Source organism: Centroberyx gerrardi, chromosome 1, assembly GCF_048128805.1.
Source record: "Centroberyx gerrardi isolate f3 chromosome 1, fCenGer3.hap1.cur.20231027, whole genome shotgun sequence".
NCBI lineage: Eukaryota > Metazoa > Chordata > Actinopteri > Beryciformes > Berycidae > Centroberyx > Centroberyx gerrardi.
The window spans coordinates 2,766,828-2,788,894 of NC_135997.1; the positions used below are offsets into that span (position 1 = coordinate 2,766,828).

Here is a 22,067-nt window from a genome sequence, read left to right on the forward strand (position 1 = left end):
CTGACAGCCTTGACCGCAAGCTTGCTCTAACCTTAACCTCAGTGACCTCACGCCTCAACCCAACCACCTCATCTGCCCTGGAAACACTCGACCGCAAGCAACCCAAACCCTAACCTCAACCGTACGAGCTCCTTGCCTAAACACACAGGGCTGAGGGAACATAGGGATGACCCCACATAGACAGAAGTAAATGGGCTTTAACTCTAAATGACACCGGTGTTCTCCTTTAAAAAACGCCCTGTAAGCGGATCATATTGTCCTCTGTGTTCTCTATGTGCCAAGTTGTCTCTCAGATGAATCAAAGCAGATGGTTTCGGGGTTTCAGAGCAACGCAGAGCGGCGGCCGTGTGACAGCAGACGGCCCGACCTGGTCCTGAAATGTTGATTTAGGAGAGATTTAGTACTAGGCAAGTAGTAGGTAAATTATACGTCTGCAGTGTGTGTGTGTGTGTGTGTGTGTGTGTGTGTGCGTGTTCTCCACATTGTTTAGTAGCTATCCATATGTTTGCTCATGTGTAGTGTATTTTTGCATTTTAATGAACTGTAGTGCTCCCAGACTGATTTTGCGAGGTTTTAACTGGTGTCATTTGGTTACTGGAGTCTTGTGTGTGTGTGTGTATGTGCGGGTGCATATGTGTGTATGTGTGTGTTACTTGGGTTGGGGAGAAGATGAGTGCTGTAGTTGAACTATGTTGTTTCTGTGGCCTTGTTGAGAAGGAAGGCCTGTTGTTTGGCCTCTTCACCACCATTGTCACTTTATGTACTGTGCTCATTTAAAGACTTTTTATCAAAGGACAATAAATCAATAAATGTGACAGCTGTTGTCCTGACTGTTTCTCTTCCACCCTGCCGGTCTCACCGGTGGCTCCAACTTTACAAACGCTGTTTCACTAACCCTAAACCCACAGAACTTTATTGTAAATTCAAGTCAAGATCCCAAGGTTTCCAAAGATACCAAACGTCATGCTAAATACATGGAAATGTATATAAAATGGTGCACAAGACATCTAGATATTTAGGATCAGTGTCAGTCAGTCGCTCTGTTCACCACTTTGGGTCACATGGTGAAAGTGTGCAGCAGGGAGTTCGACTGCAGACTCTCAATCAGGAGACCGGAGTTCGATTCCTGGCAGTATAAAATTCAACGTTGCGGGGCTGTTAGACTCTTAAGGCTGTTTTATGCTATAAGACAAATGTCGACAGGTGTCACTGAGGCATTTATGCTATAACCCTAACCCAAGTGTCGGGAGACGTCTGCACAAGCTGTCTCAAATACGCACACAAACACACACACATGCTAGCTAACGTTAGCAACATCCAGCACCTAATGCTACCATAAAAAAAAACATATAGCACGGCTTAATTACTGTTAATGCCAAGGGTTTACCTTGTGATTGTGAACTGCTACATTTGTTGCCACATAGAGCTACAGTAGCTAATCAAGTTGACATTACAATAAATTAAACAGACATAATAGGCTTAAAGCTTAAACCTTCGACAATTTCAAAGGAGAGAAAAGAAAAGGATGAAGGGGGTTCAGGTTTAAGTAACGCAGTAACGGAGCATTACTGGGATTAGTAACTGTAATGTAATTACTGAATTTGAAATTGTAATCCCTTACGCTACTCGTTGCTGAAAAAAGTAATCACATTACTGTAATGTGTTACTGAGTAACGGGAGCGTGTCTGTGTTCCCTCAGCGCTATGTTCCCTCAGATCAGATCATGTTTTCGCCCCTTTCGCCCCCTAACCCTAACCCTAACGGCCAAAATACATGGGACACGGACGCGACGCGTCACGTAGGCGGGGCGGAGCGGGGTTTTTTACCTGCTACACAGACTCCGTCTTTGAGTGGTTGCGTGCCAGCCGTGGTTTTCTGAGGAGATATCAAGTTGAGTTTTGCCAAGTGATAATGCAGTTGGTTATGCAGGGTTTGGAAGTGTCGGCTATATTAACTGGTACTGAATTAATTAACTAGATCGTTTTAACTACAGGATCATGGATACACATTGATTTGATTGATTTATTTTAATGTGCAATGTAAAAACACCCACAAGGTTGCTCTGCTGCGTCACATTGCCTCTGGTACAATGAGGTATTTATTTTAATCATTTTTAAACAGATTGTACTCGTTTTCTACACAGTTCTATGGAGTTTTTTTTACCTGTTTGAGGGCTGCATAGCGGGGAAAAAATAGACCAGACGCGCAAAAATAGTGATGAGCTGGTGCATGAGCTGGAGTTGAAGACTGCGCCTCGGCTAAACAAAAGAACAGTTCGGACGTTTTCAAGTACCACCTTGTTAGCAAAGTAGTCGCAAGGAAGGGGCGCTGCGGAAAGGTAGCTCTGGAATTTATATTCTTAGTGACGTCATGGGGACATCCCGGGGCTCATCCGAGTCTCGTCCAATGAGAGACCGGAGGTTGGGTTCCAGCCAGTTCACACCTAAGTGTGAACTTCAGGGCTTGTTGGAATTTTGGCGCTGTTTTCCTTTGTTTAAGGTCCCAGCCCAGCGGGTGGGCTAGAGTTCAGGCCTCTGATTCTCGTTAGGCCGCAGATGCTGACTCTATTGTCTTAACTAGTTTTCTTTTGTTCAACCTCATGGCCTGGCCCAACAATTCTTTCCAGCTGTGTGTTTCTTCACAGGACAGAATGGGAGAAGTTAGGAACCAACAGCCAAGAATCTCTGATTGATAAGATGGACTGACGTGTTGGCTTGAAGCCCCACAACAGATATCTGATAACGTGAATGCAGGGATCTCTCTTCTCTGTCTTTGGTGAAATTCAAGGACACAAACTCAGCGTGTTTTGGGGTCAGACATGACAGTAGACTGATTAGCCATGGGGCGAGGAAGAACTAATTAACTTGTCATACCAATTGGCCAAAGGGGAGCGTTGTTGAATATGTTCACCAACGACTTAAATGTTTAAAACTTGAAAGTTTTCAGGCTATTTCTGTGGCCTCATTTAAATGAATGGGAAGTAAAAATCCCAACTCTACAAACTTGTCCAGCTGCATCTGATCTTGGTGAGTAGTTTATATTCTGGTTTTCATGGCGGTCAAGTGCTGAATAACCTCCATGTTAAAACTAAGCAGAATGTTGCTTTAAAAGTGTGTAAAATTTGAACAGGCAGATCTCATGTCCCATTTCAGGTCTAGTCATGAAAATGTGAAACAAGTTGGTAATGTGGCATGGAAGAAATTATTGACTTTTGGTGAAAATCCGACGTGGAACTGGCATATATTGACAATAACATAGTGTTGGTGGAGGTATGAACGCACTCATAATGTCAAGTCTAGAAATCAGTGGTTGACAGAAGTTAATGTTCACTAAAACAGACCAAACTGTCCCATGGAATAAGATAAAGCTCCGTTAACTGAGATGGAACGAACCTGCTGTGTGTTTGGTTTTCCTACAAACTTACATGAGTTTCCACTGACAGGCAGGTTAACAGAGCATCCTCTAATTCTATGATGCTCGATCTGTACAAGGGTGGAAGGATTTACATTTGCTCACGTTATTGTAATTTTTTTTGTGTACTTGTACTTTTTGAGTATTTCAGTCAGTAATAAGTAATAATAATAAGTCAGTAATTTTACTTTTACTTGAGTATGTTTTTACTGAAGTATTGTACTTCACTACATTTTAAAATCACATCCATTACAAAATACACATTTTGTGGCTCTCCATAAACATCAGAAACTGGATCAATGGAAATTGACAAATTGTGGATCCATTCACAGTGGGAAGAGGAATCTGACTTTGTTTTGTTTCTACACTTTATTTTGTAATTTCCACATTTTCCAGTTAAAAGAATCTAGTTTGAACTGTCCTCTCTCCGTTTAGAATCACATGGAAAAGATCACAGCTAACAATGTTCTCTTTTCTACTCTGAGGACATTTTAAATGAGACACTTTTTTACTTTCAGTAGATTTTTACAGCAGTACATTTACATCTATTAAAGCAAAATATCATCAAAGTAACAGTACTTCTACTTGAGTAGGACATTCTGGTACTCTCTCCTCCCCCGGCTGTCAGCTCCTTCTCCCAGATGATCCATCTGTCAGCTAGATCATGAGGATGAATGGGTTCATGACCAGGACCTTAGCCCTTGTGGTGAATGGAAGAATGTAACCAAGCAGGCTGTATTGGCTAGCAAAGGTGCAGTAGATGGTTCGTAAGGTTGGGCACTCAGATCTTGCAGGGACCCTGTGTTTGTAACCCAAATTGTCTGGAATACAACTCCAACCGAGCCCAAGAGTTGGCTCCTGTGGGTCAAAGCCACTCTGGGATAACTTTATAGGCTGATTTATGGTAGGGCGCTCGACACCTTTGATAAGTGTCGCTCGACAGAAAATAAAGAGCCGCGCGACGTTTGTAATTTATGCTTCGGCGAAAGGTTTCAGTCGTCTCCATGGTAGCCAGACGCTATCCTCCAGCTGGCTTGTTTAGTTACATTATATCATCCCGATCGGTGTATAGCTATCCTTCTGACAGCTTGTTTGTTTTATATCTATATTTGTGCTACTTTGTATCCTTCTGCATTTTGATAATGGAGGGATTTGATGAAATCAGTGAGTTAATTGAAGAGGAAGAGATTTTAAACTTGCTTCTACTGAGAAGACAACGGGAGTGCAAGAAAAGGAGGTGGTCAGTGTGTCCATTGAACCAAACAAGGTAAAGATAGTAAACATAGCCTACCTGTCCCGTAGATTTGCAGATTTTGCAGTCCAACATACTGATATTCAGGGTATCGGCAATCTCTTTCCACAACGTTAATGCCATCTGTGCATCTTTGTATTCTTTCATTGAAGAATCATACAGGTGGCGATACTGTCTAACTTGTTCTGCCAGTCTTTCATCTATACCCTCCATATTTGCTACGAGCTAAGATAAATTAATTCAACGAATTAAACAAGGACGAAAAAGTTACAGACCAAAATATCAATAAGGACGTTCAGTTCAGTGAAAACTACAATCTTCATGGCGACGTTAGTGTGATGCAATGTGACTACCCAATCACATTGCATGACAAAATGTGACGGTGTCCGCGACATAACAAAATTCTCCAGGTGCGTGACATGAAAGTACGGAGCTCCTCTGGTGTCACATGGTAGAAAAAAAAACTTGATGTGTAAATCCGTGCGAACGGATTTCTAAACCGTGCCCTCGAATTCACAATCCGTGTGAACGGATTTATAAACTGTGCGAATGGTTTACAAATCCGTTCGCATGGATTTACACATCAAGTTTTTTTTCTACCATGTGACCCCAGAGGGGCTCCGTATGAAAGGAAAGTGTCGAGAGACACTTTTTTCTGTTGAAAATACGTAATCTCTGTCGAGCGACACTTATCAAAGGTGTCGAGCGCCCTACCATAAATCACGCACTTGCTGACTTGGCTGTGGGAGGAAGGTGCTGGATTACGGCAGGATCATTGCTAGCCCACTGATTTACTTCAAAGCCTCCCTTGGCTAAGAGATTACATATCTTGTCCAAGAGGGCCTTGGCTTCAGTAGAAGTTGGTAGACTTTGAAGACAGTTGTCTACATTAAAAGCCTTCTCCACTGAATCAAGAACCATGGGGTCCCTTTCTGGATGCTCCCTAGCATGCCTCTGCAGGGCGTAGATGGCACAGTGGGCTGCATGTCGTGCTAAAGGGCAGAACTTTCCACTCATAGGTCTTGGGCTCAGTATCACATTTCATGTCCTACCAGATGAAACGTAGCAGGGCGGTGTTAGAGGGCAACAGGCGAACTTGGTGGAACATAACCTTTATGTCTCCACTGATGCCAATGGCATGCTGCCGGAACAGTAATAGAACCTTGAATAATGACAGGCCAAGAGTGAGGTGGCATGTACCGTAAGGACTTTATTGGGGTCTGATGATTCCTTTGGTGCAATGTCATGCAGAATAGTGAGATGGATCGGCTTACATTATTTGTGGGCGGGTTTCCAGGAAGTGTTCCTGGTTATTACAGTAAGGACAGTATGGCTGACTCTCTGCCCTCCCTTTAGGCCCTAGTTTAGGCTGGGCACTAACATTTCGGCTGTTTCTTCTTCACCTCTTGGCTATTGAATGACTGACAGAACAGGTTGAGGCGCCAGTGAGGTACATAGCTGTGGGAGACTCTCTCTTCCGAGGTTCCTTCCCAGTAGCTCCTTGTCTCTTCTCAGCACCCAACGGGTGCAAGACCTGACTAGATATACTCTCAGCCTGGGCTTTAACCGTCAGCCATGGTGATAGGTCTGGCAAAGTCTAGATCTAACTGGTGCTATCTTGCAGAATATTGTGTGTACGAGAGTACTCAATGAAGCTGTCACGGTAATAGGCAGGCAACTTACTGGGCAACTTGTCAACATGGGAGCCACATCAAAGTTCATTACCCTCAAGACCCTCAATGGATTGAAGCATTCCGATGAGAGAATGGACTGACAGGGTGAACTCTTGGAATGCATGGTTATCACCTGGTTTTATAGGCGGGGCATTAAGGATACTGGAGATCTCGCTCTGGACCAATTGACTATACTACTTTGCTCTTAAATGGCCAACTTGTAGGCATTAGGAAGCCTCAAGTGGTCCATCAAAACCGGAAACTTATAATGTTCAGAGAGGTTATTATGAATGCCCAGCAAACTCTCTAAAGCAGGGGTCTCAAACTCAATTTACCTGGGGGCCGCTGGAGGCAGAGTCTGGGTGAGGCTGGGCCGCATCAGGTATTCCACAAGAAAAGCTTTGTTAAAAAAAATCCAATCTTCTCAAATGTCTTTATTTTTATTTTTTAACACAAAATAAGATTTAAACGTCTTTATTAACAGTTCTTTAACCTCAGTGGGTTCTTCTGAATATGAATTGTCCTGAACATGAATGGAACATTGAAGAACATGAACTGTTCTTCTGAACATGGCTTTTCCGCTTTTTGAACGTCATTTCCGCTTCTTTTTCCTGTGACAGCAGCACGGCGGTCGGCGGATAATAGCCCGGTAGCAGTCTCCTTTGTTTTTGCGCTCGATGTTCATGTCTTTCATGATGACATGAACACCATGGCATTTGTAGATGGTAGAAAGTACCGGGATAGCGAGCGCAAAAAGGCGACTGCTCCCGGAGTGTTATCCGCCATGCTGTTACAGGAAAAAGAAGCGGAAATTACACCGTGCTGTTGTTGTTGTTGTAAACGTAGTCATAGAAACAAAAAAAACAAATGACATCATATAGAAATATATGTAGTGTTCATCGTGTGAGGCAATGCAAATAGCGCGATGCAAATAAAAAATAATGACCCACAAATAACGGTGCGACCCTATAATTGGTCCGGGTTACCGGGGACTGTTATCGCCGACGGACAGGTGTCGCTATGTGACTGCAGACTACATTAGGCTACATTGAGTTCCTTACTTTTCTTTTATCCCGCCGCGTACGCATCACTTTGATTTATTTTGTCAGAGAGAGACATATATACGTATAATGTCCCGCTGGGCAGCAACTTAAAAAACTTTTTTTTGGAAGTGTTGTGAACGCAGCGCGCTGGGACGAATGTCCGCGTGTGCCCAATAGAAACGAGGCAGCCAGCCAGGCACGGAAGAAAACTCTCCATGGCAACGCTGCTGTAACTTTCACTCATTGAGAAATGTTTCTCTGCTTGCATCAAGCCCGGTCGATGTCCCACCCCCGAGAGCCATATACCCCACCGTGATTGGTAGGTTCGTTCAGCTCCGCACACAATACTGTAAAGTGCCATCCATATAAAACTCGCGGGCCGCACTAACATTAAACTTTCATATTAAGGTGGGGGCCACAAAATATCGTCTCGCGGGCCGCAATTGGCCCGCGGGCCGCGAGTTTGAGACCCATGCTCTAAAGCCATGTCAAGGATAATGAAATCACTCTCTGTCCCACTTTCAAAGTATGGTAACCTAGGCTTCAGGATACCATATGCACAAGCTACAAGTAGCTCCATGATTCCAGGTCCTTCTGCTGTCCGGTCAGAAGGACAATTAACATATCTGTGGAAACAGACCTGGAGGCTGGGATGGTGGCTCACTGTCTCCTCTCACTCTCTGTGGAGCCTTACTAAGATGAGCAGCAGTATTGGGCAACTGATGGAATGAAGGAGTCTGCTGCGGTGTAGTTGGTTGCTGTGACATGGAAGATGAGCCTGCAACTGGAGCTTGGCAAAGAGATGAGGTGGGTGAAGAGGATTTTCCCTCTGCTGGAGAGATATTTATCTCCTGAGGTGGCTGGGCAAAGTAGCCAGGCTACTGGGCTCCCTGTAGCCCTTGGACAGGATGCTCAGATGGGTAGTTGGGTTGCCGAGGAGCTTGTCGAAGACACTGATGAGACCCTTGCTGTTGAGGAAGCAATTTTGAGGGTAAGCCAAACTGCTCACCTCTCTCCTCATTTTCTTCCACAAAGGATGACACCATACGAGCCTCCTCCAGTTCCATCTCAGCTTTGCGCAACCGTCGCTGCATAACTAGCTGCTTGATAATAATCTCACGTTCCTTCAAAACAGCTCTGGCTTGCTCATCCAACTTCCTACACCTTTCATCTGCTATTGTTTCCTCTTCAATCCGATTCTTTATCTCCTCTACAGCCAGAAGCTTCATTCTTTCCCTCAGGGTAGCCATTTGGGAGTCACTCAAGACCGCTGATCGTTCTCGACTAACCCCACTACAAGTGCTAGCTCCATCTGTATAGCTGGTCCCAGAGCTGCCACTGTGACTGGAGGGCTTTGACTTGGAGCTATGTCTGGAGGACTGCTTTGTTCTATATTTAGAATAGGATGAACTAGGATGGGACTGACTATCCTGTCCTGCCTGTAGTCGTTCCATAGAAGTTAAATGCTCACCCAAACCAGAGTGAGTACTTGGAGGCTTTGCTTGAGCTCCACCCGCAGGACAAGTGATCGCGCCTTGATCTCCAGGAACATCCTCTGTGGTTGTGGGAGCCTGGGAAATTCTTGTTGTCTCTCTTTTTCCTAGTAGTGGGTCATGTCAACAGATAATCGGAATAGAAAGTGGGAGCCCACCTCTAACATTTAGGCCTCAATTAAGTCCTTATAAGACTCAGGGGGGGCTCGTGATTGGCCAGCCTCCATATAGTGGTCTTTTGATCTGTGCTCTGATTTCTGTCCATTTCCTGCCATGATTCACTCTCATTTCGGCTCGAAGGACCATTTGTTAGTGACCACCATTTGCGGCACTGGGACAGGGCTAAATGAGACCATGGTGACCATGATCGTCACGGTCAGATGACTTGGACAGTTCCACTTTAACCACTGGTTGTGGCATTTATTAATCATTCATCTGTATGTGGTGTGGTTTCTTCATGGATGCATACTTCGGTCGCTCAACCATGATGGCGACTGGTGGAGCCAGGTCAGGTGAGTTCCCGAGCGCCAGTTCCGACAGCCATAGGCGATATAGACCCACTCCCAATTAAAGAGGCAGAGTAGTTTGAGCTCCTGCATGAGTCGTTTCCACTGTTTTTACTGTAATTGAGTAGCTTTTTCGTGTAATTGTACTTATTTGAGTATTTTTTTAAATCAGCAATTTTACTTTTTTGACTAATGTATGGCCCTTTCCTACATTTTAAATCACATCTGTTACAGAGTACAGAGTTTGCACGCTCTCCATAGACATTGCATCAGAGACTGGATAGTTGTAAATTAGCCAAATGTGGAGCCATTCACAGTGAGAGGATGAATCTTTTCTGTTTACTGAAAAAACAAACAAAAACAAAAAATTAACAAGTTAAGTAAAGCCTTACTTTATTCTGTTAAATTTTATTTTATTTTTTTCAATCAGCAGAATCTAGTTTGAACTCTGCTCTCTGTAGCCTACATTTTAAATGAGCCACAATTTTACCTCTATTTCAGTAAAACTTAGCAAAGTAACAGCAGTTTACTTTGCGCCTTCATTCAGTTTACATCAGAGCTGTGAGAGGGAGGGGAGGAGGACACGCACACAACAACGCTTTGTACTTAATGCTCTTACAGCAATGGACTTTTATGGACATTCATCTGCATTTTCAATAGGACTGCGAGGGCGTGTCGGTCCTGAATGCAACATGTACAGCTTTAATTACTGAAATGATTTGAGGCGAGCCAGAGAAGAGAACGAGAGGCCTTCGTACAGTTATTCTTTAATACTTTTTTGTCTGTGGTTATCACAAAGACATCAAGCATTTGAAAAGAGCCCACAAACATCCAGTCCATTCAGTCAATGCCACACCCACACCCACACACACAAGCTAATAAGCACATGCATGCCTCACAGCTCTCCCAATTTTAATCCAAACCAGTCATACTAATCAAAATCATACCGATCATACCAGCAGCACACAGTAAGCAGATTCTCCATCGACACATTTTGGAAAACATCAGCCGTCGGTTTTCGTCCCAAAGCTTTGTTCCCTAAACTCCCTCAATTGCAATTAAGCGTACACGTACTCACCCCTTAATCTTAATGTTTTTAATTCATGCTGATAAGTGAATGAGGGCAGACCTCGGATTAAAGGTCGAAGCATCAATTCATAACGATTCTGCTCAAACTGAAGCTTCTTGGATCCAGCTCTAGGTGTGACCGGACATGACGCATGTGTTGGTGAAAAGTAAGATCCTGAGCCGGGTTTTCCCAAAAAGCTCATTGACATCACTGTTGTTCCATTGTAAGTGAACGGTTGAAGAGGATGATAGTGCTCCGATTTTTTTTTTTGGGGGGGCCCAGTGGGATTTGGACTGACAATTTTAACCACAGAACTTGAATGGATATAACGGTCACTCCCATTCAAATCAACATTCCTTGATGGTCGGAGCGGCGGCCATTTTACACGTGAACCGTTGGACTAGCTTCTGTATAAACCACTTACAGCAAATCACTGAGCTGAGAGGTTTTACAGCAAGAACCAAAGCAGCTTCTCTGTCTCCTTGCTGCCATGGATTGCTAACATGCTAATGTTGACTAGAAGAGTTAGCCTCGTCGCTAACGTTAGCTTGCAGTTGAGTTTTAAAGTCGAGATGAAATGAAAAATGCCTTTTTAACCCTTTTAGATCACATCCCCGGTCATATTGTGCACCTATTTAACAATATATGCCAAAAAAAAAAAAAAAAAAATCAATTTCTTTGTATTCTTATATCAAAATTCAATCATGTTTTCTTCCTGTAAAACAAAATATGCCGTGTGCTTACGTAAGCATGCCCATAACCAATTTCACCCAATAATATCATGACATCCACCCATCAATCAATCAATCAACTTTTAGCGCACAGAGCTAAGATTCATTAGTTAGCTAGCTAGCAACAGCACGGTACTTCGGTGTGTCTTCGGGTGTTATGACACGCCCACTTTTCAATGTTCAAATCAAATTCCTCCCAACGTTATGTCCCGCCTGTCTTTCCTGTTTCACTCGGAAGTACATCACGATGCGGAAGTTAGATACTCTCGAAATGCCGTTTCATCTCGACTTTAACAGCTAACAGACTCACAGAGTTCTCAAACAAGTGTGACAGAGTTGTGTTGCCGCTAAGTTATTTAAAATTACTTTCAATGTCTTGTTTGGTGAAATTCAAGGATTCAAACGACATCGGTCAACATTCAACCTCATTCTTCTTGCATGATCTTATCAAATTAAGAAATCCTGGTCAAATCCTTCACGTCAACCCATCACAGGGTTGTCCTAGGGAGGTGTGAATGAAGGCCATGCATTCGTTTTCAAAAACGTTCTAGGCCTTATATTATTTTTCCTCAAATCCACAAACTTGTAAGGATTTTCCAGGCCGGTGGGAACCCTGTGCAGCGCTGTGAAAACTGGAACACACACACACACACACACACACACACACACTGGAGGAGTTACAACCTTTTATGGATAACGGGCATGCCAAGTCACAGCATTCTGGTACGTTGGGACAAAATTACAGCAAGACACATTGAAAAACACATGAATGTACACACACACACACACACACACACACTCTGTCATTCTCGCTCACACACACACAATCACCCACACATTTTTTTTTTTTGTACAGACCAGAATAATTCATAACTTCATATCAGCATTGAGAAGTACCTACAGAGTACAGAAACAACACGGCGGGCGTCACACAGCGCCGGCTGGCCCGGTCTCACCAGGATCTCATCATCACGGTTCCTGTCAGCGGATTGGTTGAGTTCACCGCCTCCGCCATCAAAAGCTACGTTCACACCGCAGGCTGTAGTGCCAAATTCTGAGTTTTTGTTTACATTTTTCTCGTTTTTTTTTGTCCGACTACTCGTTTTTGAAAGTGACCCATATCTGATATCAGTTAGAACAGATGAAATGACCCGACTGCTGGGTTTATCGCCCAAAATACAGTCAAGTTTGATCGGAGTCTTTCAAATTCTTGAACTCGGATTTGAGGCTCTTGATTTTCCCCCACAGTGAAGTCGGGGGAGGGACTAAGGATCGGCCCCGGTCCGCCGGTTGGTCCGTCCGTCTGTCACGCACGACATCTCGGACGCCACTCATTAGATTTGGACGAAACTTCAGGTAATGATGCGTGTCTTTGCTCCGTTACGGCGTTTTCAAAATGACACTGACTGGTCAAAGGTGGGGGGTGGGGGTGGGGGCACTGCAATGTTTGTTTAATTGTTTGAATGTCACGCACAACATCTCAGACGCTGCTTATTGGATTTTCACTAAATTTAAGAGAATCATGCGTCTCATTGCTCCATTCTGACATCTTTTAAATTGCACTGATTGTGTACTTGCTGGATTAACTTTGGGGAATGATGCATCACACCACTGTTATCACATTTACAAAATTAGGCGGGGCACTACATAAGTTGTTTGCTCATCCATGTCACGCTCAATATCTCAAACACCACTGACCCGATTTTGACAAAACTTGGGGAAATGATGCATCTTAAAATCTTCAAAATGACACTGACCGGGCCCAAGAGAGAACTACAGTTACAGCTCAGAACAAGGAGACAGATTTGTTACTGATTGGCCCAGATGGGAACTTCATCATTCGAGGAGGACGACATGTTTTCTGTTGACGCGGCAGACAAGTTCTGTTGCAATTGTTTCAAACCCTGGTCGACTACGATCTGTCCCCTCTAGTTCGGTTTGAATGAAGGAATTTTCACATATACTAATTAAATCTGTGACCTCGCTGTCTCTCCACTGGTGGCTGGAGTTGTCGTCCTCCATGTCTTTCTGGTCAAATGGACACAAAGTACCAGGTGAATTCTGGCCGTCGATCAGATATGGATCAGATTTAGGAAAACATTAACATGGCCCATGGATCAGATTCCATGTGTTTTTTGTTTTTTTTCTGTTCACACTGCACTTAAAACATGAGACCTGTGTCGCAGAATGAAACAAAAAAAACAAACATCAGAATTGGGACACTTTCAGCTGCAGTGTGAATGTAGCCCAGTGGAGCTGAAGCTGGTTTCATCTTGTAATATTACAGTTTTTAAAGTCCATATAAAACCATTTACATTTGGGGTAAATGTCTCGAGTACAAAAAAGGCACTGCCATTTGTTATTCTATATGACTTTCCCAGCCTTGTGCATGCAGTTCTAAAATATAAATTACACTTTTTCAATTTTCTCCTTTTCTTTTTTCTGCATTTTCTTCCATTTTTTGTCCTTTTTGTGTGTTTTTTTATTATTAAACATACAATATTCTTTTGTCAAATATATACGTAAGCCTGCAGTCAATACAGGACATCGGCTCTTTGATAACAAAATAAAACTAAACGAAATAAGGAGCACAGTCAAGCGGTAAAACTTTGTTACAGAATGGATGCTGTCGAATTTACAAAAAAAGTCTTGGCATCCCATATTGACAATAACTGACTGCAGAATCTATGACAAAAATAAAAGAATGATAAAAAAAAAAACACAACAGCATATATGTCTTGATTTAAAGTACATTAAATATTGTTTTTGGAATATCAAGGCGGTATCTAACTGTTAATACTGCAGTGTGTACGGCGTTAAAAGCACTCCCAGGACGCCCACAGAGTTGATATGCATTTAGAAAAATAAAAATAAAGCATTTGGTTTGAAGAGATGGGTGGTGATCCAGACTGTCACCCTCTTCCTTCCCACCACAGGCTTTTTCTGTGTTCAGGTAAAACAAAAATGTCACACTGACGCTCCTCTACCTTTGGCCTGGAAATGTTGTTGGAAACCAGGGTTGGGTAGCAACAGGAAACCTGTATCTGTGTTATGTAAATATAAATACAAAAAAAAAAATTAACTGTATTCTGTTATGTTACCTAAAAAAAAACACTGTATGTGACAAATGAGAGGATTACTTCTAGGAATACTTTTAAACTGAAAGCAAGAAAGTTAGAAGATCATTTAAATAGTGTCAGCTGTTCTATGTCTATAAAATGTGGCACAATTTGTGTTTGTATGCAAACCTGAAATTAATTTCCTGATCTTTGTAATTTTCACTCTTTCTTAACTGTGCCTTTATACCTCAAATATGGCAAAGTGATCTGAAAGTAAGTGAAAGTAATCAGAATACTTTACTGAGTTTGGGTAAGCCCTTGGATTATGTTCCTGATTACAGTTTTGATGATTTAATTAGTAACTGTGATGGAAAATGTTTTTTAAGTAACCTACCCAACCCTGCTGCAAACCCATAAGCCCCTCCCACTCAGGAACATACAATTAGTTAACATTTGGCCCAGGGCGCTGATCTGGGTTCAGATTCCAAATACCAAATCCTAATCTGATCTAATAGCGAGGACTGATCCTAGGTCAGTGTCTGGGGACAACTGCCAGTCAGTAGGTTGATTACAAGTACTGCAAGTCCCAGAATGCACTTGACCAGTCTCCTTTCTGGCCTGCCAACCCGTACACACACACACACACACACACACACGCTCACACACACAGTTTGCTGGCGGCTTGTCCTACAGGAACTCTGCGATCAAACGCACCCAGACTGGGTTTTATGTGACAGACTGGCTCCTGTTCTCGGGGTGCGGCTACGTTCAGGAGGCCACCGATACCAATGCTTCACAAGAAAAACCTCAACATGACACTAATAGATACAAACGAGATTATAGATCAAAAAAAGAAGAAAAATAAAAAGTCAAAAATAACTATGTTAATATTTGAGATGTACGTATGGTCACCAGCCATAACATGTTAATACATATGGTACTTTAAATAATAATACACCTAAATGAGTACAAGAATCACCTCTGCAACAGTTATGGAAAAAAAAAAGAATAAATAATTGTCTGCATCTACTTTTAGTATTGATTCATATGGCAGTGACACTGAAAGACTCTGAATACGATGAGATCCCAACGCTTCCTCCCACTGAGGAGCATCCAAGTAAAAAAACAAAACAAAACAAAACGATGCGCTGTATCAAAGCTGTAACATCAACTTCCCATTCACCATTAAAAACGGATCCATGCCAAATCCGTGCTTTGGTGGAATCTCCTTTCCCACACACCCGCCCACATCAGAGACTCGAACTCGTGTATAGACTCACACTGGCTACAAGAGCAGCAAACACAACTCTAAACACAGCGCCAAACGTCCGAGTGTGTTAAGTGACAAGGCTGTAAAACATTAGCGACACACAGACGCTGCCTGTGTGTGTGTGTGTGTGTGTTTGTACTGCAGCCTGTGTGTGTGTGCGTGTGTTGCTGTAGTGAAGAGAGGCATGGATCCTGTGATGGCAGTCTAAACCTGTCAGTGGATCTCAAGCCGCATTCAACCAAACTCCCCGTTTTAAACAGAGCAAGATGGAAGAGAGCGTATTCCCCCCCGTTTGCGTATTTAGCCATTGTGATCACGGGGGTCAAACCCTTGTGTCCTGTGTGTCAAACCCCAACATCTACCACTAGACAAACAGGAATCCATGTTAGTTCAACAAGTGGCGTCAGGAGCTTTTTATCTTTCGACCACACTACCTCCGTCTGTGTACTCAAACTGCAGGTTCAACGGTCACGAGCCTGCTTTGACCAACACCTCCCTCTACAGTCCATCTGCTCCCTGCTCAGTTTGATTCAACTCTATTGCACAAAATGTTGTTTGAGCCTCACTTGTTTGGATGCCCATTCAAAGATTTTAGTGTATCACAGCACCAAGTGCAGAATACAAAAGGAAATACTTGAGAATTACAAGAAACTAATAAAGAAACTAAACAATAACAATCAATAACCCCCCGCGATGGCATTTCAAACCGTTCCAAATCGATCTGAAACGTGCATTATGTGGAAACTGTGAAACCTCTCCCGGCTGTCGGAGCGAGCGGCTCGGACACGCTCAGTGATGTGAGGCTCGAAAGAGACACAGAGGAGAGTTTACTAACCAGCTTATTTCAACATAAACCTTTCCTTATACAGTCTGTTAGCCAGACACAATAAACTGAGGATAAATATTAAGACACAGAATAAACATGAAATTCAGAAGTACAAAAAAAAACCAATTCAATGTAGGCCTACACTGACAGAACAGACTGTTCAGAGGGCCATGTTACACAGGCAATTCTTGCAGCAAGTATTTAACCAGTACTTTTTTTCCCTAGCATTGATTTTACCCAAAATGTTGACCAGCAGTTATCTTTCCCTGCTCGCTCCCCGCCTGGCAGCGTCTGCACATCGCCTGTGTGTCCATGGACCTCAGCGTCTGTTCAGCCTAGACTGCGTTTGGCCAGCAGGTGGAGGTAAGCGCTAATGAGACGATCTCTGGGAACACAACCCTTCATGGACTGACCGTGCCTGATATCTCCCATGTTGCAATGCTCTCAGCAACATGGTTTGATTGACAGCCAAATCAACCTCCTGGTTTATCTCCCCTCCTCGCTCCGTACTTCCACACAATTTATGTTCTTCCTTTCCTCCAAGAAAGATTTTTAGTTGTAACATGCAGCTTAAGCATATCACCCTGCTTTTGAAAAATAACTATACCCATTATCTGAACATGCAGACAGATCCCCCTGACGATACAGATGTACTGATCTCCCATTTAAATGTATAAAAGCCTACATTTTCCATGTATAGTGCCTACAAAGGCTATGAATTCAAAGAGTACATACATGCTATATATAAACAATATGTAATTGACCGGTGCCAAACTCACTTCCTCCTGCGCTCACTCACATGAATAGACTCACAACATGATTGGACATGACATCATCTTCCTCTATCATCTTCAGCCAATCAAAGGTCCTGCCTCTGATTTCATTCTTTTTTTAAACATCCGCTTCCCTTTCCAGCATCACTTCTCAAACTCCCAGCTTGATTCTTTTCCTTTTCCTTCTACTTTCTGTGTCTTTCTCCTTTCTCCACGTCACTCTCTCTCTCTCTCCCTTGTCCCTCTTTACAACATTTGCTGTTCCTCTTCCCTGTTCTTTCTCTCTATCTCTTGGTAAAGTTTCAAGCCAACATAGCTTGGCTGTTGGCAAGTAAAATAAAGAATAAGCACATTGGTTGTAAACTAGCATGATGGCTACTCATGGGACGTAAAGCAACTATGGTAAAACGCCAAGGCTTTACAGAAATATCACAACATTCATACCTGAAATTCATACATGTTTCTGTACCCTTTGAAAGTAGCATCATTATGTAAACAATAAATACATACAATACAAATAAATGATTTTTGCCACCCAATACTGAGCAAGAGGCTTTCCCGAGCTCCAAGAGCATCCGCACTAGACACTCAGTCCTCAGTCAAAACAGTCACAGAAATCCCAAACTTCCTCCTGCGTCCTTTAGCTTTGCTTGTCTTGTTTTGGGGTCTGAGGTACTGTTACGGTTTTGAAAAATGCCACCTGCTGTGACAGAGCCGGGAGCTGCGGTCGGTGTGCTGGGACCAGAGGGGCGGAGAGGGAAGGGCTTCCTGGGACACCTCAGTCTCACTGGACCCCGATCCACAGTCAGGCTTCTCCGTTCTGCTGAGGCGGACCGGACTGCAGTACTTCCTCCGGCCTGCTGGGGCGCTCTGCACACACTGTCCAGGCCATTTTCAATGCTTTTCTCTCTCCTCACCCAGACCCAGATGACTGTGAGCATGCTGGGATAGCAGGAAGTGTGTTTTTCCAACCCGATGGAAGGTGCCAATGTGATAGCTTGTGTTAGCCGTTTGCCGATTGGCTCTCTTGTGTTACTTGGACCCCGCCCAGTCCCTTGGTTGAGCTCTACCATTGGCTACGGGGCGAGGGGACGGGAGGGCTGGTGACCTCGAGGTGACTTATCGTGAGAGAGCCTCATGCACCTGCTCATAGTCCTGCTGCTCTCCCTCAGATCCTCATCTCATATCGTTGATGTGCGGTCAGCACCATCTAAAGAGGAAAAGAAAACACATTAGAATTCATCTCTGAAATCCTGAATCAGCAGCCACCCAAACAGTGTGGCCAGACTTCCTGATGGAGATCAAACTCAGACTGAAGTCTGTTTGTCACAGTGAACAGTGAAGAGGCAGCAACTAGTCTGCCAGCTTCTACACTACCACATACGGATTTGTGCCAAAAGAAGGCAAGCGTTCACTTTTCTGTGGACTTCATAAAAGAACTATTAGTCGCCTTCAACTTATTAAAAATGCAGTGGCATGGGTTTTTATCTGGAGAAGACAGACCATATCACACCAATTCTAAAATCTCTACACTGGCTTCTGATTAACTTTTATTGGTTTTTAAATCTCTTAACGGTCTGGCACCAACTTACTTATCCGATATGCTTGTTACGAGCCAAATAGATGCCTCGGATCATCTGGTGCTCGTCTTTTAACTCTCCCTACAGCCAGAAACAAAACGGCTGGAGAGGCAGCGTTAAAGCTTTTATGCCCTTCGCCTTTGGAACAGACTCACAGCTGATTTCTGAAACACCAATTCTCCACCAGTTTTAAGAGAAAACGTAAAACACACCTTTTAACTGCTGCTTTAGAGTATCTTTTGAACCATAGTTCTATATCTATCTGTCTTTCTTTTTCATGGCCCTGAACTGTTCTTAACCGTGTTTGTAAAGCACTTTGAGTCACATTGTTGTCTGAAAAGCGCTATATAAATAAAACTGTATTTGATTTGAAGTTTAGTAGTGATCTTACTGTGCCATGTATTGTTTGTGATTACGGACTGAAGCTTTTATGGCTTGGTGAACAGTGAGGGGCCCGGGGCCGCACCGCCACGACGGGGAAACAACACATCTGTCAAAATACTGATAGAGCCTTTCGGAGAAAAACAACAGTCTGACAGCTGTTGCCTCTGGTGTGGCTGCAGAGGAAAATGTTATCAAGCTATGTGCCGCGGAGGTTCTGATTTGGCAAAAATAAAGCCTCCATCATGATAGTGAAAGGGCAGTTTAATGTTAGTGTGAGCTGCTGTTGAAAAAGTTCAGACTATATGTGGGAATGTTGAGGAAGCAGAGTACATGATATATTAGACACAATAATTCTGTGGCACTGTGTCAAGTGTAAACACACTAGGCTCAAACTGTTTTCCAAATCCCTTTCAACTGTTTCTGTTTCAGTGATTGGTAACACTTGGTTTGAACCAATCTGGTACCGAGATAAACATTCAGAGAAGCTCAGTGTATTTATGTTTGTTCTCGGTCTGACATGAACTGAGGTTTGGGGGTTTTAAAGCTGCGTTCATTCTCCAAAAGAAGTGGCTTGTCTGCAGTTTGGTGTCGTTTTGGTGCGGTCGCGGCACAAACTTTTTGTGGCTTGTTTACCTTCCTCCGGCAGACAGTGTTTAGGTGAATAGTGGTTGATTCTGTGATGGTGACCCGTCACTTCACACCCTTCACCCGAATTTCAGTCTCATACACTCAGGGTGCGATCACACCTACAGTTTGTTTTCTTTGGTCAAGTTGAAAAGTTTATTTTGTTGTACTGTACTTCGGTTCGCTTAGGTTCACACTGCCCAATTCCAATCAAACCAGGGCTTGTAAAAAAATTTAAAAAAGTCACATGGATTCATGAGTAGCTCATTTATTGAACAAAGTTTTGGTAAACTGTCTTCCTGCTAGGTTACAGATTTTGGTGACGGGAGTCGAAACAAATCTGATTCCAGTCCCTATAACTTAAACTAAGCATGATGGACTTGTCTGTGCTCTTTACTATAATTTACTTTCTCTGATGTTCATGAAAAAATAGCTGAATATGAGCATTAGTCCAGACTGTGGTTTGTTATGTTAGGCTTTCCAAGCATGAGGAACTTGCTGGCTATCAGATGTCAATATTCGTCTGCCTATACCCATAAAACCTTAGGTTTTGGGGGAGTTTTGGTTCAGATTGAATTATTCAGTTACGCTCTCACCCCTAACGAACTGCACTGCAGTTTGCTTTGGCGACTGAGACTCGTATTTTCAGCCGACTCTGTGCCGTTATTTGGTGCCACCTGAGTTTGACAGAACTGCTCCAAACATGCTTGGTGTGAACGCACCTTCATTCTTCCAGTGAGTGGATCAACATATGATTGCCCAGTTGCCACATCTGGTCTTGGCTGGCTAGTTGGGTGGATGTTTGGGTGCGGGAGACTAGAAAGAGCCAGGACTGTAGTTAAGACCGGGTTGGCTTTCTTTAGTTTAACACACTCCCTCCTCCTGTGCCCACCTCTGCTCTCTGCCTTCCCTACTGCTAACCGCAACACACACACACACACACACACACACACACACACACACACACACACACACACACACACACACACAAGCAGCACTTGTCCCCCGCTCTGTGTTGAGCACTGAGGCCTACTGTCTGAGCCTGGGAGCTTGGTAGAGTAGGGGGGGCACCGACTTTATCCCAGGCTAAACTCCACTTCACACGGGAATGCTGACGCCGTTTCCTCCCCCTCCCTCCTGTGGCGGAGTCAAACTCTGGCTACAGCAAACCTGCACAACCAGGTCACTGACCGACTGACTCCACTAAAGCCTAGGTCAGAATACCAGACGACGGCAGTTCAGACTAAATGAAAGGTTTTGAGTAAGGTGTGCACACTAGGCGACGGGGCGAGGACAGGAAGTCACACACATGAAGACGAGGAATCACTCGCTACCCGATTCTGTCATTCAAAAACCTTTTCTCATTTGTCCAGAACAGTTCACTGTAAATGCAATTACAAATTATGTGCTCTATCTTTTTCTTGTGGCACATAAATTACAGTTTACATTTACATTACAAATATATTTTGAAGTGACATTATTACAAGGATAACATTGATGAAGAATTCTGTATGAGAATTGTCATACTTATGTCGATTGATGCTGGCATGTTGCAATTTTATAACATTTTACATGTGGTTTATTCCTCCAAATATAGTTGTATAGCAGCGTATCAAGATTCAGGAGCAAGTGGAGTTGGGAATTTCTACTGATGTAAAATGTCTACATGAGTGGGAGCTGTTATTGTTAAATCCACTTCTCTTCCGGTTCATTCTCTTTTTCTTCCCCGTTGAGCTGAACTCCCACTGGCCGTTGCCAGGATCGCTCTCAGATTTCAGTCTCAGTGAGTCTTAGACCGCTTAGCCAGACTGGACCGACCAAATCAAACACACTGGAAAAAACTCCAGACTGAGGCTCTGAGTGAGGCTCTGAAGTCTCCAGTCCTGAAGCCGTTTACACTACAGGATAATCTGACCGAGGATCGGGATTGGTCCAGTCGGTCTTAGAATCAGAGTTAAAATCGTCTAGTGTGACCTAGCCTGAACTTGACTGACTTGACTGTTGGACACTCTGGACTGTGTTCTTGGCTTTAATCACAAAGCAGACTTCCTGCTCTGGTCAGATCCAAGTGCTAGCCTTTACGGAAGCTTTTATGACTTGGGTCCTGGCGAGGAGACACTGTGGCTGACTGACTGCAGCCAGTGAGCTGTGGGGGTGAGAGAGACTGTGTGGTGTGTGTGTGTGTGTGTGTGTGTGTGTGTGTGTGTGAGTGAGAGAGAGAGAGAGAGAGAGACACTGAGGGGAAGGTAGCCAGGCTGTGCAGCCGAGACAAAGCTTTTTTCAGCCTTACATGTCCTTGAACCATGTTTAACCTCTGGAACATTTGAATCATGTGTATTCTAGTTAAATAAGCAGGTTGAATTAAAGAAGCTG

The 22,067-nt window shown here is 43.5% G+C and overlaps 1 protein-coding gene across 2 annotated transcripts in view; it reads right to left on the reverse strand.

The window, feature by feature from the left end:
• Positions 1–15,605: 15,605 nt before the first annotated feature.
• samd4a (sterile alpha motif domain containing 4A) overlaps positions 15,606–22,067 on the reverse strand; it is a 62,630-nt gene continuing 56,168 nt past the window's right edge. For both annotated transcript variants that reach the window (XM_071921137.2, XM_071921136.2), the window contains one exon: positions 15,606–18,316. In XM_071921137.2, the coding sequence (XP_071777238.1) occupies positions 18,288–18,316 (29 nt within the window). In that variant the 3' untranslated portion in view covers positions 15,606–18,287. The remainder of the gene's footprint in view (positions 18,317–22,067) is intronic.